Source organism: Heliangelus exortis, chromosome 1, assembly GCF_036169615.1.
Source record: "Heliangelus exortis chromosome 1, bHelExo1.hap1, whole genome shotgun sequence".
NCBI classification, from domain to species: Eukaryota; Metazoa; Chordata; class Aves; order Apodiformes; family Trochilidae; genus Heliangelus; species Heliangelus exortis.
Genome location: NC_092422.1, coordinates 137582525 through 137610433, shown reverse-complemented (window position 1 = coordinate 137610433; position 27909 = coordinate 137582525). Strand labels below are relative to the sequence as shown.

The 27909-nt window shown below is 41.1% G+C and overlaps 1 protein-coding gene across 1 annotated transcript; it reads left to right on the top strand.

Moving 5' to 3' along the window:
* FAM180A (family with sequence similarity 180 member A) lies at positions 1–27310 on the top strand. Its single transcript, XM_071726979.1, has 3 exons — positions 1–330; positions 23560–23660; positions 24658–27310. The coding sequence occupies exons 1-3, from the start codon at positions 255–257 to the stop codon at positions 24997–24999; spliced, it is 519 nt and encodes a 172-aa protein (XP_071583080.1). The 5' UTR covers positions 1–254; the 3' UTR covers positions 25000–27310.
* The last annotated feature ends 599 nt before the right edge of the window (positions 27311–27909 follow it).

The window sequence follows — 27909 nt, the reverse complement described above, 5'->3', positions numbered from 1 at the left end:
CATGCACCATGAGTCATTCCAGATGTGGATAAAAACAAAGTCTGTCTGTGAAAGTAAGTTTCCTGATCCCGAGGAGACTTGGTTTGGGAAAGGAGCTGTACACTGACTTCAGCTGTACTCAGAAGAACAGACAGGTTCTCCTTCAAAGGGGGAGGGGGAGAGGAAAGCCATTGATTTATTCCTGAAAAGAAAGGAGGTAGGAAATTAAAAAAAGTACTATACATAGTTAGACATAACGTATTTTAAAGAGAAGGATGCTTTGGAAGACTTTGCTGCTGCTGCTGTTCTATTACAGTGCTCATGCCACTGTGACTCGCAGATGGAGCAGAGGTAAGATTTAAACACAAAAAACTATTTAAGAGAAAAATTTGAGTTTGTAGATTTGGTCTGGAATGATGTTACATTATATATATGTATACACACACACACACATATATATATTTAACATTTGTCCCTCACAACTCTGAAATTCTTTTTCTCCGTTAAACAGGTCAGCTAAATAATTTTATAGATGTACAGAAAAATACATATGTATAATTGCATAAAGGTAAAATATATATGTAGTCTACTATAACACAAATAGAAATATAAAATATCCCAAGAACAAGAGCTACTTTATTTTCTCACTTTTTCCTTTCTCTCTCCTTCTTCTTCTGAGTTAAGAAAAATTATAGGTCATGAATTTTTCAAGCCAAAGCCTTTGCAGTCACAGGTGGCACAATACTCTGCACCACCAGGGAGATACTTGGTAATAGTAAACACAGCGATGCCTGGACTGTGCAAGGTGTCTAGGAATGCCTGTGACCTTACTCTGACAGAATAGCACATACAACATAGGGAAAGCTACCTGTAATGTTATCAGGCTTCAGCTGACAATATGGCAATACATACTTGTGAAACATTTGTGTTCAAGAGTGTGACAGCAACATGTGAAATATTTTGGGACTACTGAATTGCAAAGGAGATGTGAGGTTAAAAGCTAGTGATGATGTCCGTTCCATTTTCTGTTTTATTCTCTCCTCTGGTATTTGGCAAGGGTTCAGTAGCTGCTGGAAGTGGAGAAAGGAAGCACCTCCCAAAAGATTTCTTTGGTTTTGATATTGAAACTCACAGATATTTAAAGGGATGGGAGTCTGTTAAAAAATCAAGCATTCAGATGCTCCTCTCCCCATTCCCATCTCTCATGTCTTCCTCAAGTCAGCTGGCTTCTTTATAGTTTTCTATTTGGGTTTGGTTTTGATTTTGTAAGGGAGGCAAAGGTTGAATAAAGCAATGAAGAGCTATGCAACTCTGCTTTATGAATGCTTTATTGTTAAGGTGTTAAGGTGGGCTTACTGAGACTCATTATAGCAGGTTCTTTCCCCAGCTTTTCCATCAGCCTCCTGGATGATAATGGATGAGTCATTACACCTGCGTGTACTTTTCTCTTATTGTATAACAGAGGTAATGATACCAGTTGCTATAATAAAATCCCTTAATTCTGTAAATCAGAGTGTCTTTCCAGGGACGACACATAAAAAGAGGAAGGATCAAAGCTAGATATGCATACATGAAAAAATGCAACCCTATATTTGAAAAGAATGAGATCATCTTACCTATGAAAAGGAGAAAAAAAAAAAAAAAAAAAAAAAAAAAGAGTGTGGGAGGAGGCTCATTCCATGAAAAAATCCCTATGCAATTTAAGGATGTTCTCTACTTTTGCTAATACACAACTTTAATTAAATAACAACAAAACATCCCTAAAAGGAATTCATGCAATCATTAAAGTCTGATTTTAATCACCAGGAATATTTAAAAGAAAAAATCAGAACTCTGTTTTGTCTTTTTGAGAAACCAGATTGTTTTCAAGCTGGAAGTTCCAAAGCTTGTTATCATAGATTTCAGAGGGAAAAGAAGACTCATTCTGGGTTGTGATAAGGAGTTCAGCTCTCAAAAATATTGTATACAGACATCTGCTGACTAGGAAGTCATATTTCTTTTCCACAACTGCTGGGAGTATTCAGCTCCAAAAACATTTTGTAGGTGTGACTACTTCAATAATATCAACTTCAGAGAGCCTTCACTCCCTTAAACTATCTATGTATCAGCCCAGCTAATCCCATCCTAATCTACAGCATCTAGAGGGCCAAATAGCTGACTTTTAAAAAAAAATCCTTAAAAAACCTAAAAGGAAATTGAAGTACTGAGGCACAACACACCCTTGTCATCCAGAGGGACCTTGAGAGGCTGGAGAGGTGTGCCCATGCCAACCTCATGAAGTTCAACAAGACCACATGCGAGGTCCTGCATCTGGGTTGAGGCAACCCCAAGCAGTGATACAGGATGGGCAGTGACTGGCTTGAGAGCAGCCCTGAGGAAAAGGACTTGGGGGTGCTGGTGGATGAGAAGTTCAACATGAGCCATCAGTGTACGCTTGCAGCCCAGAAAGCTGACCCTATGCTTGGCTGCATCAAGAGAAGCGTGGCCAGCAGGTCCAGGGAGGTGACTCTCCCGCTCTACTCTGCTTACATGAGACCCCGCCTGGAGTCCTGTGTCCAGTTCTGGAGACTCTTTTATAGGAATGGCATGGATGTCCTGGAGTGTGTCCAGAGAAGAGCCACAACAATGATCAGAGGGCTGGAGCACCTCTTCTACTAAGATAGACTGAGAGAGTTGGGATTATTCTGTCTGGAGAGAAGAAGGCTCTGAGGAGACCTTATTGTAGCCTTCCAGTATCTGAAGGGGGCCTACCAGAAAGCTGGTGAGGGACTTTTTAGGGTGCCAGGTAGTGATAGGACAAGGGGGAATGGATTCAATCTAGAGGAGGGTAGAATTAGATTGGATGTTAGGAAGAAGTTCTCCATGAGGGTGGTGAGACACTGGCACAGGTTGCCCAGAGAGGCGGTGGAAGCCCCCTCCCTGGAAGTATTTAATATCAGGCTGGATGGGGCTCTGAGCAACCTGGTATGTAGCAAATGATCAGAATGCACAGATCATATTAAACACTTCTATCTTATAAAAAAGACTGGCTATCTTTCTAGCAACATCCTGTTTCTTTCTCTTCTACATAGCCTTCCTTCTCCTGGTACCGAAGAACTTCCAGCCCATGGGAGGTGTCCCTGCCCATGGCAGGGGGGTTGGAACTAGATGATCTTTAAGGTCCCTTCCAACCCTGAAAATTCTATGATTCTATGATTCTGCACACTCAGAACTCTTTCTTCACTCCACAAATGTCAACTGACTCTTGTCTGGTTAAACATCAGGCATTTAAGTCTTATCCAACTCCCGATCTGAGTTTTGCAATGGAAAAACAAAGACAGATCAGCATCTGGTCTGAAATGAAAGACAGACCTGCATATCATCTCCACGTTGACTAGTAGTCCGGGTTGTTTACAAAACAGTAGGACAAAGGGCCATGCTTTAATAAACAACAGTTGTTGGTTGTAATAGAAATGAAAAATCAATATTGGATAAAATAAGATTTAGCTTTACATTTTTTCACTAGAGGGTACTGAGGCATGCGCAGCCCTTTTAAGCAAGTATTTAAGCTTTGGCTCAAAAGAAAAAAGTCAGATGTGAAGAAAGATGAACATAATTGTGATGACTGTGGAAACTCCAGACTGCCACCTCCCTTTTCCCTTTGATTTTGTGAGTTTCAGTGGATGAAAACAAACAAACAAACAAACAAAACAAAACAAAACACCAACAAAGAAAAAAAAAAGTAAACCAATAAACAAACAAAAACCAAAACAAAACATTTGTGACAGAGAAAATGGGTTTTAGGGTTTTTATTATTTTTTGTTATTTTTTTGGTTTTTTTGTTGGTTGGCTGTTAGGTCTTTTTGTTTGGAGTTTTTTTTCTTGGTGGTGTTTTCTTTTATTCCCTCAGCCATTTTGTATTAAAAATCTCATGCACTCCTCATTCTGCATAGATTCAACAGTGGACATTGGTCCAGAATTCACGGGCAAAGCTTGGTCTCTAGGATGGACATATTCAGAATAGAAAGTAAAAAGATCCTGAGAGGTGATGAAAGGATTTGACTGTTATTATGTTGGATTTCCTTGAGCCTTTTGTAGGCTTAGCTGTATGGTACTACTCTCAGATTTTGTGAAGAAACCATCTAGGGAGAAAAGGTAATGTTACATCACTAATGAGTGATATTCCCTATGTGATGGTAGAGGATCATATTGAATTCTGAAGGTCACAATTAAAAATACTAGATCTTAAGAGGTGGGTTTTTTTGCTGGAGAAACCAAAGAACAAATCCTGTTCTCTGAAAACAGAAAAAATAATGTTACTAGAGCCAGTGTCACTGCTTGCCACTAAGTTGCTTCTGTCAAGGTGCTCTGGTGAGTACTATTACATTTGAGAGCAGAAGTTAGCTTCAGAATTGACTGTTCCCTGAGGAGAAACCCCATGACAGTCCTTATTAACACATTTCATCTCAGCTAGCTGGCTGTAATTTATTTGCTGCAAGGGCTTCCTGATTCCAATAAATGGCACACAAACAGTAGCATACTTGCTACGTGGTTGCTCAGGGAGTGAAGATGCTGAATGATTTCTTGTGGTTGTGGCTTCTCGGACTGTGAAGAAGAAGCTGCAATGGAAAGTTCACCCCTCAGTGAAAGCTGGAAAGCAGAGACACTAAGAAGGTAAAACTTTTTTCAGCCATCCGTGAGAAAAGGACCTGCTAGCTATATGAGCACCACTGAGGTTCTGTGCTCTTGGGCCTTCCAGCTCTCAAAAGCTGTATTACAGTTGCATCCAGATCTATTTGGTCCACATGCATTGTTTCATACCCAGTCTCTTGGTGAAGGTCAAATGGTTGTTCCATAGCATCAGGAAAACTGTTCTTTTCAGAGATTTTCTGCTGAAGGAAGAACAGAAGGCCCATCCTCCTTGATTTCCCCCCAACTTCTGGGATTTACTCTAGTTTTATGGAAACTGAATTTGTGATCTTGATGGAGGAGCTGCTACATGAGCAACTTCTGCAAGCTGCTTTGTTACAGCAAGCTGGAAGTTCTTCGGTACCAGGAGAAGGAAGGCTATGTAGAAGAGAAAGAAACAGGATGTTGCTAGAAAGATAGCCAGTCTTTTTTATGAGGTAGAAGTGTTTAATATGATCTGTGCATTCTGATCATTTGCTACATACCAGGTTCCATGTGCCTTGGAGATTATGCACCCCCTTACCTTTTGACCTCCCTTGCCTATTTTCCTTATATCTCATGTTGCATCCTTACAGCTTGGCACTTCCTTCTCAAACAACTTCTGGGATTCCTCCAATGACAGTAACACCTGTTTGACATTTTTGCCTTGGATAGCACAAGCAAAGGGAATGCAGCCTGAACACAGAATGTAATTACAAAACAAATGGTCAAACACCTATACACATGTATGCCCAGTATGCCTTAAATATGCTGGATTATGGTCTTGGCTTATTTAGGACATGCTAAGGATTTTAAAGGTCTAGTTCAAGGGCAAAAAGTCATTACACAAGCTGGATTGGCTACAAAAACTTTTTTAAAAACAGTATCTATTTAAATTCCTTTCATTTCCATAAAACCATTTTTACCCAATTCTTAAACTATGTAGTGCACATAAAACACTGAAAGATATGAAATATTATGAAACAGAGCCAACTCTGTCTAATCCTGGATGTGTGAAGAATATTTCTTCTTATGGAGAAAATGCAATATTTTGTTTTTCTCTGGTTCCACTAAATCACCTGGAAAACTGCCCGAACTGCCCCAACTTCTCAGTTTGCTGGAACCATTCCAGCGACCTCACTGGAGCTGCAAAAGGTTGGATCCATCTGCTGCAGAGGTTTTTCCCACCTACACTAAGCTTGTTCCATAACTCTGCACCAGTTTCTGGGGATGCACGTTTATAGGCTGGAATCCTCTAGTCTGAGTATTTATTTGCCTCATGTAAATTATTAATGCACCAAGTATGGAAACTATACTTCTAAAGAGAGGGAGGCACTTCCTAAAGGGTAATCTGGGAGTGAAATCCAGAGGAATTAGATTTTCAGGTGGATGACTTTAAGAAGGCAATTTATATACCTCTGCTTTCACTTCCTGAATTCTTTTCCAAAGTGCTGTAAAAGAGATGTGTATAAATGTATGTCATATACCTAAAAATAGATCCTTAAAACCCAAATTGTCCTACACTGTAAGTAGCAGGAAGGAGGCATAAGAAGAATATTTTCTGTCCTTTAAGACCTTAGAAAGAAGCAAAGACAAAAATATGTTTTCAAGTAAGTTTGGAAAATATTTGGGAATTAATGAATGAAAGAAGCAACTAGGATACATGGCACAACCCTGTGTGGAGTAGAGATCATAGAGCCAGGGCCAAAGCAAGCTGCTCCCCCTGCATGATGTAGGACAGTGAAGGGACTCTATCTGGTGTCACCTCAGGGCAGTGCTTCTGCATGGCATTTGCTGAAGGGAATGAGCTCTGCATTTCGACAGGGATTACCTGGTTGGACCCAGTGCCACGGTGCTTTGTATGGTCACATTGCTTCTGACTCTGATATCTCAGCATGTTCTCATTCTCCAGTTGCTCCTTTCAGGGGCAGACTTGATTAATTTAACCTACATGGAGGATGATCCCTGAATCAGAAATCACAGTGGGTACTTGAAAGTGAAAGACATACTAAGGATGTTAAAAAGAAAAATCAAAGTGTATAATCTCTTCTAGGGCAATGATGCTAAACTGTGATGAGATCATAGATAGGACAGATTATAGAAGCTTCCACATTTTACTTTAGATCACAGATGGCTATTGTACTCTATAAAAGCAGTCATGCTGTTCACAAAGAAGTATCCAAGTGATTCTGAAGCTCTTTACACCGCAGGAAGCAGACAAAAAATGGATAAAGCTTACAGCTCATACAGTCATAAACTGTTTGATGGAATCCAAAGTTAAAAAGAGAAAGGAGCTAGACAGGCTTGAGGAAATCTGTGTAAGCAACAAAAGGAAGACACTTGTGGTAAAATTGTTTTCTCTTTGATATGTGCTAGACTAAGTGAGAACTATGAACAGAAAATGGCACCAGTAAAATCTTCTCGGCGATCCCAGCTCTGTCCCAGAACTGGGGACTGGGAGGTCAGTAAGACTTCTTCTGTGACTCTGGTCATTTTTTTAGGATTCCTTTATGCTATAGTTTCCTATCTTTTTACTTCAGCCTCAGGTATAGAGCAGTCATGGAATCTAGATTAGTTTACACAAGAGTCCTCATATCCCACCCTAAATCCAGCTCAGAAGCACCTCCTCCTTTCAAACCCCTCCCTACACCTTCACATGGGAATAGCTGCCTTCACCTTACCTTTAATAACTACTTCACTGCATTCTATTAAACCAGTGTTCCCTTCCATAGGTGAAGCATCTTTGTTATGGATGAAATAACTCATGAACACATGCAAAGACTGTGGAACACTCTACTAGTCCCCTTCTGGTTTTCTATATTCAGTTGCTGGGCTCAGAGACGCCAGTGCTACCTGGCATTATGCAGACACACAGTGAAAGAATCTTTCCTTCTCTGAAGAACTTTTGATGGATTAAGGAGAGAAAATGTTAGCAATTTTTTTAATAGAGAGGCATAGAGTAGTAATTAAATCAGTTGCCCCAGATCTTTTCAGGATGTGTAGTCGTACATGTTGATAGTAGTGGTGATTTTTTTGTTTATTCAGTTTCTGAAGCATAAAGTGCTTTTCTTATTTTCTTAGGGTAGATCTCAGGCAGAAAGAAATTGTCTCAGGACTTAATAGTACATTGTCATCAAAAGCCAAGCTAGCAGGTCTTAATGAACATCACCAGCCTGCAGAAGCTCTGATTACTCAAATAGTGGCAGGCAAGATGTAAATTGCTGAGTTAAAGTGTTGAACGGTGGAGGAATTAACTTTGCACTCAGTCTCTATACTCGGGTTCAAGGCAAGGCAGGACCAATGGGGCCAGCCTAGGGTGCTGAAAATGAACACGGACTGGTTCTTACCTACCTGCACTCACCTTGAAATGGGGCTCTGCAAAAGTCTGGAGTCTCTCTGTGCATCTCTGTGGCCCTGTTGAAGGAAGCCAAGTCAACCCAAGATGTAGAAAAAGTAGCTGGGTACGTGGACTCATGGACAGTGAGATGTGAACGGTCTTGGTTTGAAGTGGGTAAACCAGTCTGCTCCTTGCTTTAAGTTTAAAAGCATTGAAATGTGCAGACCAGCACCAACAAAAATTAGTGCCTGAAGTTTGAGACACTCCCAGGAGTGAGGCTTCAATCCAGTCATAATTTGGAATTTGGCTTCCTATAGTAAACCCGGATTTTTTAGAGTTTCTAGCTCAAACTCGTTATTTCGTTGGTTAAAATGTTTTTTAGTAAAATGGCACTCAAAATGAAGCTCATGCAGGCCAAATTCACAGATAGATGAGAGTGAGAAGCAGAGGAGGAAACATACCAAAGCATCACAAAAAGAAAAAAAAACAAACAAAAAACCCCACAAATACTAAAAACAACAACCTCAGGATAAGCTGCACATAACAGAGACAAAAGTCACCAAGGGGAACAGTCACCTATGGGTTTTTCTCTCCCACTGGAAGGCAAGCAAGAAGATGAAGGGATCCTATATGCCTCTGTTGTTTCTGTGTCTCTCATTACCCCCAAATCCTGTTTTATTTGGCTATTGGTAGGGCAGCTCTACAATATATCCCCTGCAGCGTACTTCCTAGAACAGAGACATTAAACTAGTCTGAGTCTGCACCACAAGTCTCAGGTCTCCCCTGCTTATTCAGTTTCTAACCCTTAGCTGATAACTCTTTTCATTCCCCCTGAGCAATAACCTGGTTCCTCTTGTCTCTCTATCCCAGTACTTCTGTCAGAGCAAGCCCAGGACTGGGCTTGAGAATAGGAGAAATGTGAGGAGGAGATGAGCAGAGTTAAATAAACTCCACTATTTCCAGTTTCCACAAGCATTCCTTTCCTCTGCTGAAAGCATATGTGGGCCTTTCCTGGCTCAGTTTGCTGGTTAGGTTTGGCAGTTCCCTGGTTCCCCTGAGGTCATCATGCATACCACTCCTCCTCTGGAAATTCCTCCCCAGCCACAGGGAAACAGGTCACCAGCCAGGAGCCAGGCTCCAAGCTCGCGGAGCCTCTGCTCAGAGCAGCCAGGTAGGTAGCTGAAAAAAAGTTGCTGAGAAAGGGGAAAATAAGTTGTTCAAAGCTTAAATGTTATTTGGGAGGAAATGGGAGAATGGGAAGGGCAGTGCTGCACTAAAGTCAGAGACCCAAATGCACAGAGTCTTCTGTGATGCCTTTGTGATGCCGCTCCCCACATTCTGGTATGACACTGAAGAAGAACACTTGGGTTAGGTTTTCCTAATTGTTATTGTTAATTGGGTTATTGTTTTGCCTAAGAGAATAAACTGCATTGAACTGGATGGGAGTATCTATTGTGAGCCAGAATATCAGGATTTTGTCACCTCCATCCACTTGGCATGTGGTGGTATGGCCCAAACAGAGCCGATGGTTCTAATCTCTGTCTTGGAAAGAGTGCCGACTTTCCGATCTGGCAGGGTTCATTTGAGGCCCAGAGGGGGAGACAAGAAAGGCAAAGACACAAGGAAGAGATGCTGGGAAAGAAGAGAGAAAAAGCTGGAAGTAAAAATGGTAAATGACAGGAACGTAGTATGAATGAGAGGAAAAAAGAAAGAGAAAGGAAAAGTGTGGAGAGAGAAAAAGTGTGATAATTGTGTATGGAAAAGACTAAAGCAAATTGCATTTCTCTGGAGCTGTCACTGCCTTTTTCTCCCATAGGAAGGACTTGTGTTTCACTCTGGTTCCCACCAGCCTCTCATAACAGCAGAGTATTGAGATACACTACTCTGGGCAATTTACCACGAGTCACAGCATAAAAATTAAAGTTATGGCTACTGAATCAGCAATATGTCAAGGTCTGCACATCTTTTTCTTTACTTTTTTTTTTTTTCCCCTCCCTTTGAGCTTTCTCAGCTATGCTGGCATGAAAAATAAATCTTTCCACTGCCCAAAAAAGAACCTGTTTTATTGGAAACTTGCTTTATTTACAGGACTATGAGGCTACATAAATTCCCACTGATACCAGTTGAGCTTTCCCGTTGTTATCAGTCAGAGTAACAGAGCCCCAGCTGCACAAGTCCCTTTTTCTCCTATCAGTCCCTGGAGGAATGGATCAAGTTCTGCAAGTCCTCAGTCCCCCTTATTTTCATAATGCTCACAGCCATGACATTAAATTTTTGTTTCTGCCTGTCTTTGAAGAAACACAAAATAATTGCTTACGAAATGGATTTGTCAAACATAGATTTTATTTCTGAGGGAACTGTTCATGTCTGCAGCTCCCTCCTCAAATAAAAAACATTCAAGGAATGCCTCATTTTTATTTACTGCAATTGTTCATGGCTTGGCACTGAATAAACTCCATTTCCAGTTAAACACTACTTGTAGACATCCTGATATAGTACAGTATGTGTTAAGTGAAGCCATTCATTACTCATAGTCACAGCAACTTCTGGTTTTCTGGACTGCCATGCCAATTTAGCAGAATGTTTTGGAAGGTATCAAGTCTAATGATAGAAAACTATATAACACTTTTTTTGTTGCTTTTTACCAGCATGGTTTTTAACAGCTCAGAGGGGCTGACTTACTGTGATTTGTTGTACTTAGAAAATCTAAAGCTGAACTGGTTACTCAATGATACAAGGATAGAAAAGTTCCCAAAGATTTTTCCACATGGCAGAGTCCCATAACAGGAATCAGATACAACCAATGAAACCCAGGTACAATCAGCCCCAGTTAGGCTCCAGTGGCAAATGTTAGTGTGGGACCATCATGTTGAGCTCTCCAGCAGAAGGAGAATAATAAATGGCTCTGCTTCCACATAGGATGCCTGGGAGAAGCCAGGATGAAATGAACAGGAAGCAGAGTACCTGAGTGCATCTCAAAGGGTCTCAGTTTTGATGCATGGATACCAGTTGTCCTCTGTTAACCATCAAAACCAGCCAAAACCTGCTTTCAGTTCTAGGCTTTAGGGTTTTATCTGCATTATTTAGCCCTCCTGCCCTCTGGTACCAGGTCTCTGTCTCTCACTGTGGCTCATCTCTCCCTAAAACCAACCCTGCTGCACAGAGGGAAGGCAGCAGTCACTGGGCTGAGGTCTGGGCAATGCTGCATGTGGTGGCTGGAGGAAATCCTCCAGGAAAGCAGGGAGCTGAGGGGGAGGATGAGGATGTTTAGCACTGACACTGAGAAAGACGAGGCAGTCACGAGCTGGCAGTCACACAGATTAGGGACTTGTCTTGCTGATGTTCACAGTGGGAAGACACTGAGGGCTCCAGATGATGAAGAAGTCTGTATTTAAAGAGCCTGCCTGGTAAATAGCTGAGTGTTTGGGATACCATAAGAAATTTTACTTCCCTAGAAAGAGACTCCTTTTCTAGCCAGATATTGTATTGAGGGAGCAGGCTGTTGGACATTTGCTGGGAAATTCTGGATGCCCTTCAAACCCTTAATGACTAGCTACATGTGCCATAGACTATCAATCTAGCAACATCCAGTAAGGCCAGCTCCCACCTTCATGAATGCTGCTCACGGCCAGCCTGGTCCAGCTGAAGTGAACTCCAAAGTTGAACAGTGTGCACATATATTCTCCAGAGGAACATACAGGGACACTTAAATACCACAATCGAGGCAAACAACTCAGTTTCTACTTGCACAGATTTGCCCATGAGGTGAAAGTAACCAACTCAGCATGTCTTAAATACTATATAGCTTTCTTTCCCTTCTATTTACATGATGAAAGATGGAAGTGTATAAAATGTCCAGCTGGCATTTCAGTCCCATCTATTACATCCACCAAGAGCTTTTCACTCCTGGTTGAATTCACACTGCCAAATAATAAATAAAGTGTCAAAGGAGCAGATGTATCTCCCCTGATGCCTCTGTATAGGAATACAGCTGAACCCAAGGCTGGACCCCAGCATCCCCTGAATGTCTGCTGAGGTGGGGCAGGGGACTTGTCCTTCTCACAGCAATTCAGCTGGGAGTAGCTGCTTGAACATACTGTGGTTTACTTATCTGTTTTCAGATACATTTCCTTATGGGTGCTTTTGTTGACAAAGGAGTGCATGCATTATTTAAGCAAAGTTATAAATCACCTTTTAAGCATCCCTTTCAAAACAAACAAGTACTCACACCACCCTCTTTCTGTAGCCCAATGCAATGGGTAGGAGTTACTAATCCAGTGTGTCTCAGGGGCTGGACCATGACAAGCTAGCTTGGACTCTTCTTCATCATTAATATCTGAGCACTGCTCAGAGGTCAAAATAGAACTTATAATTACTGGAGCCAGCATTTAGATATATAAATAGGGTGACAAGTAGTCCCTGCCTCAGTCTACCCCGAAAATCATAAGTCATGTGTTCCAACATTTCAGACCTCTTACCTATAGGCCAAAGACCAGTAACAAAATTCCCCTAACATGACAAAAGAAAGTCATATAAAGATGAAGTGAGTATCAACAACACGTTCATAACCAGATGATTTCTATATGCTTATCTGAGAGATCACCATCACTGCCAAGCTGAGGAAGAAGTGTCATGCAGAATTATCAATGAATTGTACATTTGCAAGTAGTGCTTCTCTAGGCATAAGACAACAGATGGCATATTGACAAAAAGATTTTTCATTAGAAGCCTATAATGACAACCCTCAAAGTGCATACATGCTGGCAAAATTTTTTCTAAGCAAGCATATTTCATTATGCAAGTTGAACTAGTAAGAAGAAAGATAAAATCCAGGAAAAGACAGGTTGACATTTACAACATGACTATCACAGGAGGTTATCTAAAGTGTTTCTCCATGGTAATGATGTCTTCTTTACCAGTCCCCATGCACAGAGGAGTCATTATTGAAAAATAAACTCCTAGCTGGTTTAAGTCAGCGACATCCTAGATGTTTGCACTGGAAATCAAGTCTTCCTCCCTTTCTCCAGGTTTATTCTTCCTAAATTTAGAGAATGAAGTCAGTGACATTTTTTTCCTTAAACATTTACAAAGACAACTTTATTGTGTGCCAAAATCTATTTTACATGTTCAGCTCAAAAGATTCCAGGAGAAGAGAATGTATGGTAAGAAAGAACAGCACTGAGCCAAATACACAGGATAAACTGGCAAGGTCCTCTTGGGCTGGAAGCCATTGAGAGATGCATCTGTAGCAGCAGGAACAGCAGCAGCAAAAGACATTGAGATTGGAATTTCCATCAGCTTCAGGAGAAACTGTCAACATTTTGTGCTTTCAGGTCCCACTCCTCAGAAAACATGGTATCTGAGTCATTTTGTTGGCTATAAGATTTCTGTAAGCCTGACTCTACCCACCTTCTCTCCCCCCTGAGCTCAAGCATGACTTCCACAGCACAGGTCTCTCTGTTACCTGGCTGTCCACAGAGCAGCATCACAGGGCTGGTGGTGCCAGCTCAGGTCATCTGAGGGCTTCATCCAATATGTCCAGCTGCCTTCAGCAATTTGCAATACTCAAGGTTCTGGCAGGGCTTTCTGTATTTAATGGTGAATCCAGTTATACATCAGCCTCAGCTTTATTTCAGCAGTCTGTGAAACTTGAAAACTCTAGGGATAGTCAGATTTTAGGAGAGCATGAAATAACGAGCAACAGGGGGAAAATGACAGCTTTGCAAAATGGAAATTCCATATGTGTATCTGTGTAATGGAGAAGGCAGCTATAAAAATAATGCATTTTTGCATTCTTCCTTTGTATTTCTTTGCTATTTTTACAGCAATATCATAAAGACTGTCTTGGCCCACCTTTGGATCTTCACACAATGAAAGCCAATGGTTAGATTTTGTGGATGGTTGTGTTTGAATTTCATTAATCTTAAAATATTATTCTCATGCAGATGCAGGAATCAATATAATGGGGCCCAGGTATTCATGCAGGTATGAATTTGGCAAAGTAGATGTCTTCCCATGGTGACCCTCTTACGCTGCTCCAGGGAGATCTGTGGTTCCCCTGGTTCTTATCCAGGGACACAGCCTGAATGTTTTCACCCTTTATGGTTGGCTCAGGTGGCAAAAAATGCACCAGTCCATTACCTGAGTTTATCTTCAGCTCTGGGTTACTTTCTCAGATTGTTTTTATCACCATTACCAGAAAACATACAATGTTTTGAAGAGTCATTGTCTCCAAAAATAACTAATTTCCTCACAAAAAAGGACCCAGTATCCTCCTGCATTTTATTTATTGTGCAAGGCTGACTTTTACACTTTCTCTATTCAGTACAGATTCATGTCATTTAGAAAACCAACAGCAGGTGCACTGACATTTGGAGCCCAAATGAACAGCTGGAAAGGCAGCTGGGGTTTCCCTCTTTTTGAAGAACAAGTGACATCCCAAAGCAAAGGAAGCAGAAAACTAGGATTAATTTATTCTCCTAGCAATTTATTTCAACTCAGATGGGATCTGAAAGAAAGGGTAAGACAATTCTTGTTCTTTCTAATCTGAGAGGGAAAAAAATGGCCAACATAATGTTTATTCCCTCTCAGTTTTGAGCTGCAGTATTGATACCTAGTGAATTTAAAGGAATAGCTTGTTGTGCCATTATATGTGCCTTTCATACATAAATGAAATAATAAATAAATTAAATAATAAATAGTATGCCATAAGAGCAATAAGATCAATAAGTTCATAGGTCTATCATCAACTTGTTAGTTAAACTAATCACAGATGGCTTAAGTGAATAATTCCAGTATCCCCAGCTATTTCTTCTGGTTTTCTTCACCTCAACTAACAGCTCCATGATCTCAGTGGGACACTTCTCACAGGGTAATTCAGCACAGGACTGTTCAATTAGCAGTAACATGGTCTGTGGTTCAAACTGGACCTTTGATTCTTCTCTCACCATTCACTCTTCAGACCAATTTTAGATATCCTTTATGCCAGTTGAATTTACTCTGTTAAAAGTTCAGGGGAATGTAAGCATAGAGGGAAAAGAAGTGCTTAGCTGCAGTGGTCCTGCAGCCAATCCTCACATCTAACAGGAGCAATACTAGTTGAGGTGGCCATCCACAGAGAAGAGCCTGTGAATTTGGTGGCTAGATCAGGGCTGTGTAGGCATGAGAAAACTTTTCCTAATTCCTACTTTTCCTAATGAGAGCTGATGTCCATCCTTATGTCATCTGAGAACTGGAATCTTCACCAAATGTCCTAAGAGTAGTTGGACCACACTTGCACTGGGAGCTACTTACATGCAGAAGCACTGCTGGTGTAGCAGCTGTGATGGAGAGTGAGCCAGCTAAAAGCTACCACTCTTTTTCTTTTTTGTTTGCTTTTCCCCTTTATTTATGACCAGACAGATTCCTGGCTTGTCTCACTGTGTGGCCACATAAAGAGGAGTCAGTACAAAGGGAAGGAGGGAGAACCTGACTGGAGGACAGGCATGCTGGACTGCCCCTTGCAGCTGCAGCTGTGATTAGGTCAGCCTCAGCAAAACCCTAGCTACTGAGATGTCTTTGCCTGCCAGGAAACCAAGAAATCCTGGCTAAAAAAAGAAAGTACAACGAAATGTAAAGAGGCCATTCTTAAATACTGGCAGCCTCTGCTTTGTGTCCAGTGTCTCAGCTCTGTGTAAATATGTATCTGGAAGGTGGTGCAGGGCTTGAGCCCATTCCTTTGGGCTCCGTGATGCTTATGTAAAAAGGGCAGAAAAAGAAAAGAGAGAGATTTGGTTTTGAAGGGCTTTCCTTTCAGAGCAGTGATATCACACTGCATAGAGCTCTTGGAGCTGCTTCAGGTCCATCTTTTCCTTTGAAGCAGAGCTCTGATTGCCGTTGATCTCACTCTCTTGCTCAACTCTATTACTCCCTCTTCTCAGAGTATTTCTCCATGGCTCAGCACTGAGGCAACATCCAGGTCTATTTTTTCCCTCCCTCACTTCTTCCCTTTTGTACTTCTTCCTGGTAGAAACTTTATTACATTGGATCATCAGCACTATGTCTTTTCACTTGTTCACTTGAAAGAAAGACTTTCAAATGTGCTGATTTAAGATTACTTTGTATCTTCCCCTTGTATAAGGGCTGTTACAAAAAACCACAGAAAGGGAAGGAGAATTGACTCCATAATGCAGACAAGGATATAAAATACTGGTTCATTTCCCAACTCCCCTTCAAATTTCCTGTTTACCAAAACTGCTTATGGCCTCTGTGTTGAACATGTGTGAATATCAACAGGGTTGATATTTCTTTCTTTTATGGCTGCCCTTAGCTCATACAGTGTTCATCATCAACCTGGCATTAGGACAGCCAGCTGAAGGATGACAACATATTTCACTTATGTCCCCCTTCCTTCAGTTTCTCTGTGTGCATTTTTTCTCACCATACCTTCTGCAGCAACTTTACTCCAGCACATTAAAGGCCTCCCTTGCCTGACTGCATCTCTTTTTTTGTGAGCATAAATAATTCCAGGTGTGGACCTCTCCTTATGACCAAGGGAAGAGTAAATAACACAGAATAGATTGGTCCAGGCTGTGAACAGGTGAAAGTGCTGCATAATGCATAATGGAAATTGTATCTGAGGGAATAAATTCTCAGACAATTTTATTTGGTTGATGCCAGTCATATTTTTGAAAACATTTTACTTAAATTATAGAAGAAAAAAAATATCCTTCACCTCTCACAAACACAGGCTCAGATGCAGCAATATCTGTTTCTGCAAACATAAGGTTGTTGGGAATTTTTTGGTCTTTCTAATAGACCTTTACATTTCTTACTGATGCCAAATAGCCAGAAAGGCTATTACCCGTCCAGTTTTTATATAGAAACTCTGTTGCATGTTAATCAACATATCTCAGGATGTTAATGAAGTACAGATATCTATGTTGGAGTGAGTTCTGTATCATAGAACTGACACACCCTTTCGGAATGTTTGTTTTTTAAAAAGGAGATAAATCAGTAAAACATAACTTTCAAAAAATGGATTCTGTTATGAAATAAGGAACTGAATACAATCTGTTATTAATTCTAAGTGTTTTGGGTGTTTTCTGTATGAACAGACTGTTACCAACTTTCTTAGGGAGATCTACTTCCTACATCTCCATTGACGGAACTTTTTTCTTTTGAGCGTTCTTTTTATCACTAAAGATGAAGCAAATGTCTGTTCTCATTTTTACCCAACAGGTAAATTACCTCTAAGAGGCCATTACCTCTACAGAGCTGAAAGTAAAGAGGCAAATTCTCTTGGTAGCTGCTTTTAAAAATGTGTTAGCTCATGGTTTGTGATTAGAAATTCTACTCCATCTCTCTGCTGTGTTCTCCTGAGGGGCTTTGAGATTTGATCTCCCAAGAATGGAGATTTAAATACATTAAAGCTGGAGTACACAAGCCTTTGCATTGCACTTGCTGTCATGGGAGCTACTTGTGTGAGTAACTGTAATTCTATTGCAAGTTTCAGAAGCCAGCATGTAGCATTACAGTAACTTTTTCTTGTCTTTCCAGGTTTCTCTGTGTGTTTCCCTTATTTTATTCATTTTAGTCTCTCTCCAGCTTCCCATTCTTTCCATTTCTCCTGTGACTGGCCAAAGTGTTCAACCATTTCCAATGTAGCAGTTTTGTACCAGGTAAGCAGAAACAGCAGGAAGCACAGAGGAGCTGTGCCTGAGCACGCTCTGTCGCAGGGACAGCCGAAGATCAGGTTCTGCCCTGGCAGCTGTTGCAGGCCCAGGGCAGGACAAAAACCTTGCAGATAGTGAACGTGCATCCTCCTGGAGATGAGGCAAGTGCAGGACAAGAAGTAAAGAAGCATGGGATTACTAAGCATAACTGCATTACTAAATCAATAATATCAATGGTTACTAACACTGTAGTTTTTTACGTTACTAATTTCACATTCACAACATGCTTCTCATAGGTCAATGCCACTTTACCCTGGAGGAAGAAAAGTTTCTGGTACCAAATCTGCTGTAGGCACAAGTCAGGTAGCTGCTCGGAGAAGCAAGATAGTGACTTTTGTTGGTGGTAAGGACACACGTTTCACAGTTAGCCTGAGGCAGTAAATTTGGTATAGTGAGTTGTTACTCCAGCAATGGATCAGCTCAGCATAAGTATCCATCAAAAGGGTCCTCTGACAGAAAAAGGACTTTTTACACATAAAATGCCCTTCTGGTCTTCTTGTAAACTCTCAGAAGCAAAATGATCAAAGAAAAACATGAAACAAAAAGCCTGTATCACGGGTATGCAAATGCTGATGCTCACATCCTATTCTCTTCTGCAGTGCGTGACCAAGTTGAAATGCAGGCACTGAGTTCAAAGCAATGCTTCCCCTGTGCCATTAAAGAAAATCCTCCTGTGAATATTTCAGGCATTTGCCTTAAGATCCAAAGCAACAATGACATATATGACTTCTAGGAACTGGCCAGCAGTCTCTGCAGCAAAGTAGCTTCAGCAAGGCTAGATTACTCATAGTTCTTACATGGCATTCTAATGGCTGCTGTGTCTGTCCATCAAATCACCTTGTGGACAGTGCTGAGTTTATTTCCCTTGGCGTGAACTCATCTTGAAGAACCATCTTCATCTTTCAAAGAAGTCAGTGCCATTGTCATAGTTGACACCATATTGTCAACAGGTATCTTCTCTTGACAAGAGCTTCTGGGTGTGCTGAATCCATTTAGTGGAAATTCCAGGCAGGTGAGAGAAAAATGTCATAACACAAGGAAAATTTCCATCTCATTAGTGGAACCAGCATAACCTCCAATAACAAGCTTGTAAGGGTTATGTATCTGTTCCAGGAGACTCTTGCACCACTGGAGTGTAATTCAAATGTTTCTCTGGTCTTGTTATAGAACAGAACAAAGCAACAATAGTCAACGAATTTATAGAAAACATTTTACATATTTACCATGCCTTCATGAAAAATAACCTGTGAAGCTGCAAATTTTCCTTTCATTAAGAGGGCAGTATGTATATGTGTTTCCATAGGCTAACGAACTCCCATTTTGTAGTAAACAATCTAATTTGTAGTAAACACTTTTACTCCCTGCTCTATCAAGAAGATAAAGCCAGAGAAAAATCTCTGTCATTATAATTTAGGATTCATGAACTTCTTTCTGTTTAGATCTAAGAGACCTGACTTCAAAAGCTTCAAGCAGGAAAGAGAAACCTTTGCTGTGAGGAATCAAGCTGGGTGTACTGCTGAGCTTGTAACACTTTCTCACTACTAAGGGGTGCTTGTGAACTTGCAGTATAAAGATGGTTGTGGTGGTCTGAAAGGACAGAGTTTTGCAGAGCCCTATTCATCCCTGTTACAACTGGATTAATTCAGTTTCCAGCCCAGTACTAAATCTTGACACCAGCAAACATGCAAAGGAGTTCCAGAAAGAATTTTTTCTTTTTTAGATTCATCACTGAACAGGAAATGCTGCTGCCTGTGTGACCATTCCCTGCCCTGCACTTCCAGAAACAGAGGGCTGGGCCCAGGAAGCCACTGATGTGCAAAAATTTACTTTCAGGAGTTTCTTTAGAGTCAGACACTGGTAACCTAAGACAGGAGAACACAACTGGCAGTCTGCTGACTGAATCTGGCTTATAGGATGCCCTCAGCTGGGCCAGTTCTTTTCCCTGTGACAACAGCTGAGTATCCTTTGCTTTCCTTTGCACAGAGTCAGGAGTTTTAGCCCATAAGTCTTTCTTGTTCTTCGGTTCCTCCTGTCCTTCATGAAAGGAATTCCTCTGCAACAAAAAGATAACCATTTTCCATGCCCCTGAAGTCAATCAAAATAATTCCTACTGAGTCATGACCCCAGTTTAATTGTGTTCATGTCCTGGAGCTCCAGGGAGCTGTGTGTGTTTTGGAGCAACTGTCTGCACAGGGCCTGATTGATGCTCTTGGCTTCATACCTTTTCATAGGAACAGAAAAGGACGTTGATGATGCACAAGGAATTGAGCATTTCTGCAGCTATGCTCTCTTATTGAGCAAACACATCACAGGAAGCTATTGGGAAATTATCAGCAGGGGTGTGGACTGGGAAACAAAACCTACATCTGTACTCTCACCAGTGAAACTGCATGGAAAACCTGGGAGAGGATCACAAGTGTTTATCACATGGCTGATGAGGTCCAGAAAATTCTGGCACAATTCTTGAAAAAGATGAAAGCATTTTTAAAATTAAAATATTTTCAGCTTCAGATGTGATGTTACATTTAAACACTAAAGACATTTCTAAGCTGTCATGAGTTCAATAGAAGCAGGCCAAGAAGTTGGCAAATACAGCTTCAGCTTTTTTTTAATAACCTTGCTAGTCCTTAGGGAGAGATGGAGTTGCATCAATAGAGCTGTAGGAGACAAGATGGACTCTTGTGAGTAATGCAGAAAACAGGGACTCCTTCACCACATTTTAAAGGGCATTTTTAGCTGCCCTTAGGACTAAACTTGCTGACTACCAACTAGCTCCAGGCGCAAGCAGTGGTGCACTCCAGGGCACAGGATGAGGATGCTTAGGGTCAGGCAGGTGGGCTGAGAGTTGGTGGTTGCACTCAGACACACTTGTCCTATCCACCTCCAGCCCCGAGGCCTCAGAGGGCAATGATGGAGGTCAGATCAGGAAGCACTCTTAAAGACTCTCTGAAGAAGGGATTTGGAAAAGTATCAGCCTGATAGTATGCAGATATATAGTAGAAAATGTTTTCAGTACAGATAATCAAAACCTTGCTTTTCCTAGCTCATCTCTATGGATCATAAGCTTTTTGTTATGTGACTGTTCAGCCCTTAGGACAGAAGTACCCACATCTTGACACATTTGTAAGAGAAGTGAAAACAATAAATCAGTAGGAGGCTCTCCACTGACTTCAGAAATCACTGGACTGGGCTTTCTCTGTCAATACTGATTAGTGATCTCTGCTCCTCAGACATTCATGGCTACTGCCATTGAAATGAATTGGCTGCAACATCACAATAAAATGAGGCACATTGCTCTGCATCTTCTTATGACATAACTGCTTGATAGATCTACAGTGAACTAGTAAGTCACAGCAATACTCCTCTAATGTCAGAGATGGAAATAAAAAGATGAAGAAGTCAGCAGAAAAATTTAAAGTGGAATTTGCAATCACTAAATTCAGCAACTGGCTGCAAATATATTTCTATCTCAGCTTTGATGCTTAATTTACATGTGTGTTAAGTCAGTGCAATAAAAATCAGAGAGTGTTTGCTTTGAATGCTCACACAATTGCAGAGAAACTTGTGAATGCCTGGGGAGGGCTGTGCAGGGAGTGATGGTGGAAGGGTTTGAACATAGAAGAGAGAGAAGAGGGAGAAAGTGAAGGACTGAAACAAAATGTGGATCAGGAAAATCAGATCACCATGACAAATACAAATAAGCTATGAAAGGGTTTATGAGTAGACTTCCTAAGAAATGTAAAAAAAGTTTGATATCTTTTGGTAACAAGACAACAAAATCGGGGAGTCAGCTCTAGCCTCGTCCTCCCAGAGGATGTCATGCTTCTGATACTCAGATAAAGTCCTTTCTCACAATATAGCAGCTCAGGCTCTGGTCCCTTTGAATCTCCTAACCTAATACCTGTCATCTTGGGAACAGCTAGATAGGAAAACCCAGATGCTTTCTGAGATATTACCTGTGATTCAGCAAGAGGGTCATTACTAAATCAATAATACAGCAGTAATTTTTGTGCAAGTCCTTCACTGAGGCTTTTCTGGGTGAGTGGCTATAGACTGAATCTGATGACTACTAGCTCAACTCAGTGGTAGGAATCTTTTCTTGGCCTGAATCCTAAAAGCAATCAGTGTGATGACAACAAGGATGACAGCACTGATGAGAGGAGCCATAGACACCTTTTCCATGGACCAGGGAATATTTGAGATATAAACCATATGTGTATGTAAAGGTACACTGCACCCTGAGGATGTTTTTAATGAAAAAATATCTAAAACAGATAAAAATGAACTGTCAACATTATGAACTGGATTTCTGCCAGATGCCTGGTAATTAGAGTTTTAATTGCCCCGTAATAAAAGTTTTAATTATTCAGCAATTAGTGCCTGAAGTTTCAAGTGCTTCGCATGCACTCAGCTGCATTTCTGAAAATTCTTGCTCAAAGAGCAGAAGATGGAATAGTCTCAGCAGTAGGTTTCAGCAAAGCTCTAAGAAAGTTGGGTGAGCAGCAGAAAATGGGTGGAGGTCCAGCTGCCAGTGGTCAGTCAGGCAAACACTCTCAAAGACCAAAATGTACAGGGGTCTTCTGACCTTCCCCAAAACTCCCCAAAATCTGGGCCAGAGAAGGTGCTTGGGTGGTAAAGGTATCATGCTGGGGAAAGGCTACTGCAGAGACCAAGTCCTTTTCAACACCTCTCTTCTTTCACTAGGTACATTCTTTCCTTCAGGTTTTTAGTCATGTAACCTGCATGTAAAATTTGGTTATTTAAGCAAGTTTTAGTCTAAATTTCCATGGATCCAATAGGATGCACCTAGTTCTTTAGGGGTCTTATCAAAATGACTGAAACCCATCCCTGCAGGATGCATTTACACATAGCAGTAACTGGATGAAGTTTTTATTGCAATTCACCAAACTATTTAACCTATACTATATTCCCCAGTGAATTCAAGGCCAAATACCCATTTCTGGGTCAAGTATGAATTACTTCATACCTAGTTTTATCCCAATTAACTTTCCTTATGCAAAATGGTAAAGGTCCTAATTAACACAATCTCTGAGGGCCTGGTTTCTTTCTCCTTGCATTACTTGAACTTAAATATCATTAACAAGTCAAATTCTAACTAAGTCAACAGTTGGCAACAGGCCAGAAAACAGGACTGCATTTAGTCTGTGCCTCTCAAAAGGTGGGGGTTTTTTTCCCTTTCTTTAAACCGGTTCCCAAATGTATCCATTAGTAAACAAAATTTAAAGTTGAGAAGTGAAGTTTTTGGAGAAATGCACTAATAGTAATTCAAGTACAGTTTTAAAAAGCACTTCCAGATCCTGAGTTTTAAAAAAATCCAACAAATCCAAACTATGGTTACCTAAACATCAAAATCTAAATCATATACACAAAATACTAAACAAAAATGTGTTTTGCTCCTCTGCTCTGAGAGGAACTAGAACCTTTTAATATCACCCAGTTACATGTTTAACAGGTAGCAATAGTTAGCATCTCAAAGCTTTTAAGATGCCTGTGATCAGTCGTTTTCTACACTTCAGACTGTACAGATCATATATTCCACAAATACTTTCCCTTACTGGAGTGCTGAGTTTAAGGACTATACATATGTTTTCTGTCTCATTTCCCAAAGACAATATCTGTAGTGCACTTCACAGTGCTGAGTGAATATCTGATCACAATAAACTTTGTTGTTTCTAGCTATAACACAGTGAAGTTTTATTACTTCACTTACTTTATAGCCCATTTCATTTAACAGGAGAAGTCATATTGCACAGTAAGTCTGAAAGAGTCCGTTCTTTGGTTGAATCTACTATTAAAAAGTAATTCCTCTTTTGAGTGTTTGCTACCCTATGGAACCTCTCTTTTCCCATTCTTATTTTCCAGCTATGCTTTTCCCAGCTGCTCAGAGATTCAAGAGGTCCTCAGCTGCTTTCCTTAACCCAGTGCTACAAAACTCACTGGAAGATGTGGTCCTGCTTTATGAGGTCAGTATCTGGGAGCAGTTGGTACCTTAAGCCCCAACCAAGACTGGGGTTACTGTCCCTACTGGTCAGTACTGGACCCCTACCCTCCATTAGCTGTCTTCCAGTCACTTTTACTCATCCCAGCAGCATGTGCATTCCCGGCTATGTAATAGCTCACCAGAAGGGAGGGAACAGGCATATATATGACATGTTTTTTTTTAGCACAGTACTTCAAGTGTGGGTTCTAGCTCATTGACAGAAAAAATGAAAGCCTGAGCAAATGATTTTCCACTAAAAAATTCTTTCTTCCAAAACATTTACCTATTAACAACACAGTGCATCTAAATTCTTCGGTCTAAGTCTCAGTCCAAAATTATTTGTTAAAATCATTAAAACCACGAGCATCAGTCCTTGCAAAGTAAACCCAAGGGCATGAACATTTCACTTCAAAATGATTCAGGTCCCCTGCATCACAGCAGTGGCGACTGCAGATATAATGCAGTCTAGAACAATGTCGTATGGTTAGCTGAGGCCTACCTGAAGAAGCTGTATGGGTCAAATCTATTTATCCCACACCCTGAGGAACTGGGATTTGATTTGCAAACAGGGGAGATTTGCTGGGAAGCCACTGTTGTGCTTTCCCAGTGGTGACCTAGGCCACCACTGTTTCCTGGGGGGATAAATGTCTTCTCCCAGCTGCACTGCTGTCTCCGTCTCTCTAATCCCTACATGGCACCAGCACCAACCCATGCCCATTTCAGGCAACAAAGTACTATCTGCTTTTTCTTTTTCCTCTCTCCTTTCACCAAAGCCTATTTCCAGTTTTCCCAGGTAGGTGACACAGAAGTCCAACATTTACATAAAGGCTTTCTGGTCTGTCCCACTGATAGGCAATGCTATGAGAGTTTCATCTCCATTTGACCTAAAATAAAGGACCTAATGTTGCTAATTCATATTTACTTTGCCTAGAGTCTCTCGGAGAAGATAAATAGCTTTCTGTGTTCTGATTTTGTACCAGTTTCTTTTAGCTGAACTTGACATTGACAAAAGTCAGAGAATCTCCATCAAAGATGAGGAGCTTGCTTCACTGAGGAAGGCTGCAGAATTTGACACTATCTGCAACGAGATTATCCCCAAGAGCATCACAGAGATTCGCCGGCTGAGTAGCAGGCTGTCTTCCTACCCAAGGGCCCTGGAGAAAGAAGACTTTGAAAGGACAGTACTGACCATGGTCTACACAGCCTACAGGGCTGCTCAGTCCAAGGGGCACCAGAAAGACGCTTGGGCTGAATCATTTGTCAGTCTTTACAAAGCCCTGAAGCACGACTTGATGTTCCCATACAACAAAGAGCCCTCGTAGTGGGAGCCAGTTCAAACTGGCAGTGTAGACACCTCTTCTGATTGATAAGAGACCCACATAGCACTGCCTTCACTTTATCCTGTCAAGAGTTTAATAGCCTGCTTCATGAAAGATTATTTGTTTTCTAGCTCCCTCTTGTGGGATCCATTTTATATTTCGATGTTAAAGGGGGAAAAATGTTATTACCTTCAGTCCTGGGAATTTGATTTTTGTGCTGGCTTGGAGATGCATTCTGTGACAGGCAAAGGAGGGAGTCTGGTATAAATCCCCCCAGGGTAGAAACACACACTTGTTTCATCCTGTGGGTTTCCTGTAAGCAATACTTAAGTATATCATGCTTATGATCACATATGTGTATGTACTGGAGAATGCTACATTCATAGCTGGGGAAAAAAGTTCATGTTTTGACTGGCCAGTAAAGGAATATTATAAATAGATGCAAAAGACCTCTGCAAAAGAAGGAGGTTTCATAACTGTCAGCCTTCAGATATTATGCCAACTATTCATTCCAAATATTCTTGTAAATAAGCACTGTCTGATTCACTTCATTTGGCTGAGCCAGTTTTTAATTGCAATAACATTTACAGATGACAAAAAGCATTGTGAACACCAGCAGCAAACAATGCCTGTGAACACATTCCCCACTTCCCAGATCCTCCCTCCTAAACAGCCTGCAATGATTCTTTCATTATTTGCACATGATTTTGCTTCTGCTTCTTGTTTTCTGAAGGGACCCTGGATTTGTCCTCAGCAGAGTCAAAGACAAGACAAAGGCCCTTTTTAAATTAACAATGACATATTTTTCCTGTTTCTATCACTTGAACACAGGACTTTTAAACCCATGCTTCAGAATCCCTTTAAGACAAGGGAGAAGGGTGCATTAAAACACAGATGGTGCTGAATTTAGGGTGCTGAATTTAGTACTGAGCTTCATTTTTTATGGTAAATTATCTACATTCATGTGTGAGTCTGTGTGTTCATTCATGTCTGTGCATGTAAGTGTTGAGTACATGGAAGAATCTTAAATTTTTCAGTCAGGGAACAATTACATTTTTACCACTTAGGCCATTCACCAATGAAGTGTTAGGAATTATGAATTTGGGAGCAGTGGAAAAGCAGGACTTGTTTACAGTTAAAATTGTTTGCAGAAATAGTGCAGCTGATTGCCATAAACTGCAAAAAAATCATGCACAGAAAATGGACAAAGGAGAAACACCTTGCCAGGTGACTTGAGATGAAAAATCCAAACTCTTCTAAATAAAATCCACTATTTTTTATGAACTTGTTACATGAACTCTGCTTCTCTATTGATATTAGAAGTGATTCTGCTTCCAGAGCACTGGAAAACAGATGAACATTTGCTTTCTTTCATATCAGCACTCTCTATCTCACTATATTCATAATATCTTCAGGAGACAGGCCATAATCACTAATCCTTGAGACTGTAAAAGACAATTGAAGATTCCAGCCCCAGCAGCTCTGAATCATGTTTAACTGCTTTTGCATCACTTGATGCAAACTCTTCTGTGTCCTTTAACACAGATACTCCAAGGGCTGCAGCTGGAAAAAAAATCCATCCAGCAACACCTTGCTGCAACAGCAAATAGTGCAAGCAGCCAGAGCACCCAGGGTTTGGCAATCACCTCTGGGAATGTGGAACCACAGCAGCCTTAGGGGCAGGCTGGCAATGGCATAAGGAGCTGGACAAGGGGCTTATTAAAGACAGAGTCTCTCCTGATCCTCCCAGCAGTTTCTGTAGGTAAAGAAAGTGTGTGCTTGCATTTAGATGCACATATGTGTAGGTGCACTTTTATAGCTGAAGATCTTTGTCAGCCTGCTTCAAAGCCTGCTGGCATATGGCACATGGCAAAGGAACCTGAAAACCTCAAATGCAAATCTATGAGCCACAAGCATCTCTGTCTCCTTTACTTGCACCCACAAAGCAGCCTTGCACCACAGCCCACGTGCCCTTTAAGCCTTGCGGGTTTTTACCCCCCACCACACTTTATAAACACACGAGGGGAAATGCTATGGAGCACATTCCTGCCTTTCCCGCTCTGCTTCTTGGCTTCCTGAATCAATAGCTACCAGAAGAGCCTGGAACCAGGGCAATGAATAAATCCCTTACAGCCAGTCACTCCAAGTCTGCAAAGATAAGAGAAAGCATCACAGCAAGTAGTAATTGTTAGCAGTCCCCACCCAGAAAAATACCTCCCAGCCACTCTCCTCTCCTCTCCTCTCCTCTCCTCTCCTCTCCTCTCCTCTCCTCTCCTCTCCTCTCCTCTCCTCTCCTCTCCTCTCCTCTCCTCTCCTCTCCTCTCCTCTCCTCTCCTCTCCTCTCCTCTCCTCTCCTCTCCTCTCCTCTCCTCTCCTCTCCTCTCCTCTCCTCTCCTCTCCTCTCCTCTCCTCTCCTCAACAGGACTGTCAAGCAGTGTTTACTCATTAGTAAGTATCCCCCCAAAATTAGAATTCAGATAGTTTTTAATGTCCCATTGTTTCCTATGGCGTACATACCTTACAAAGTGGTAATTGAAACTTTTATCTTCTCAACAGAAAATAAAGTTTTTCCAAGTTTGTTTCCCCCCTCCCAGTACTGTATGTAGTGCAGGAAAAAGATTTATTCCTTGGTTCTTGAGCTGCCCAGGTTAATTTAACTGAGATTGTCAATATAATAATAAAAATATTCTACAAAAAATTATTTGGGTTGCATTGGATTTATTTCAGCATCAGATTTACTATTTAGGAATGTGCAGCTTGAGTAATTGGTTACTTCAGACTACGAAACTCCTCCCATGAGCAAATACAGGAAAGAGGGAACAACCCTTCCCTCTGAAGGGTGGCAGAGGAGATAATAAATAAGAATGAGTGCCTCCTTTTCCCAAAGTCCAAGTAGGACAGAGCACTCTGCCT

Excerpts from the sequence above, each read along its gene's own strand:
- FAM180A (XM_071726979.1), top strand. The coding sequence starts at position 255 with ATGCTTTGGAAGACTTTGCTGCTGCTGCTGTTCTATTACAGTGCTCAT. Across the intron at positions 331-23,559 it reads GACTCGCAGATGGAGCAGAG|CTATGCTTTTCCCAGCTGCT; the intron begins GTAAGATTTAAA and ends CTTATTTTCCAG. Across the intron at positions 23,661-24,657 it reads ATGTGGTCCTGCTTTATGAG|TTTCTTTTAGCTGAACTTGA; the intron begins GTCAGTATCTGG and ends ATTTTGTACCAG.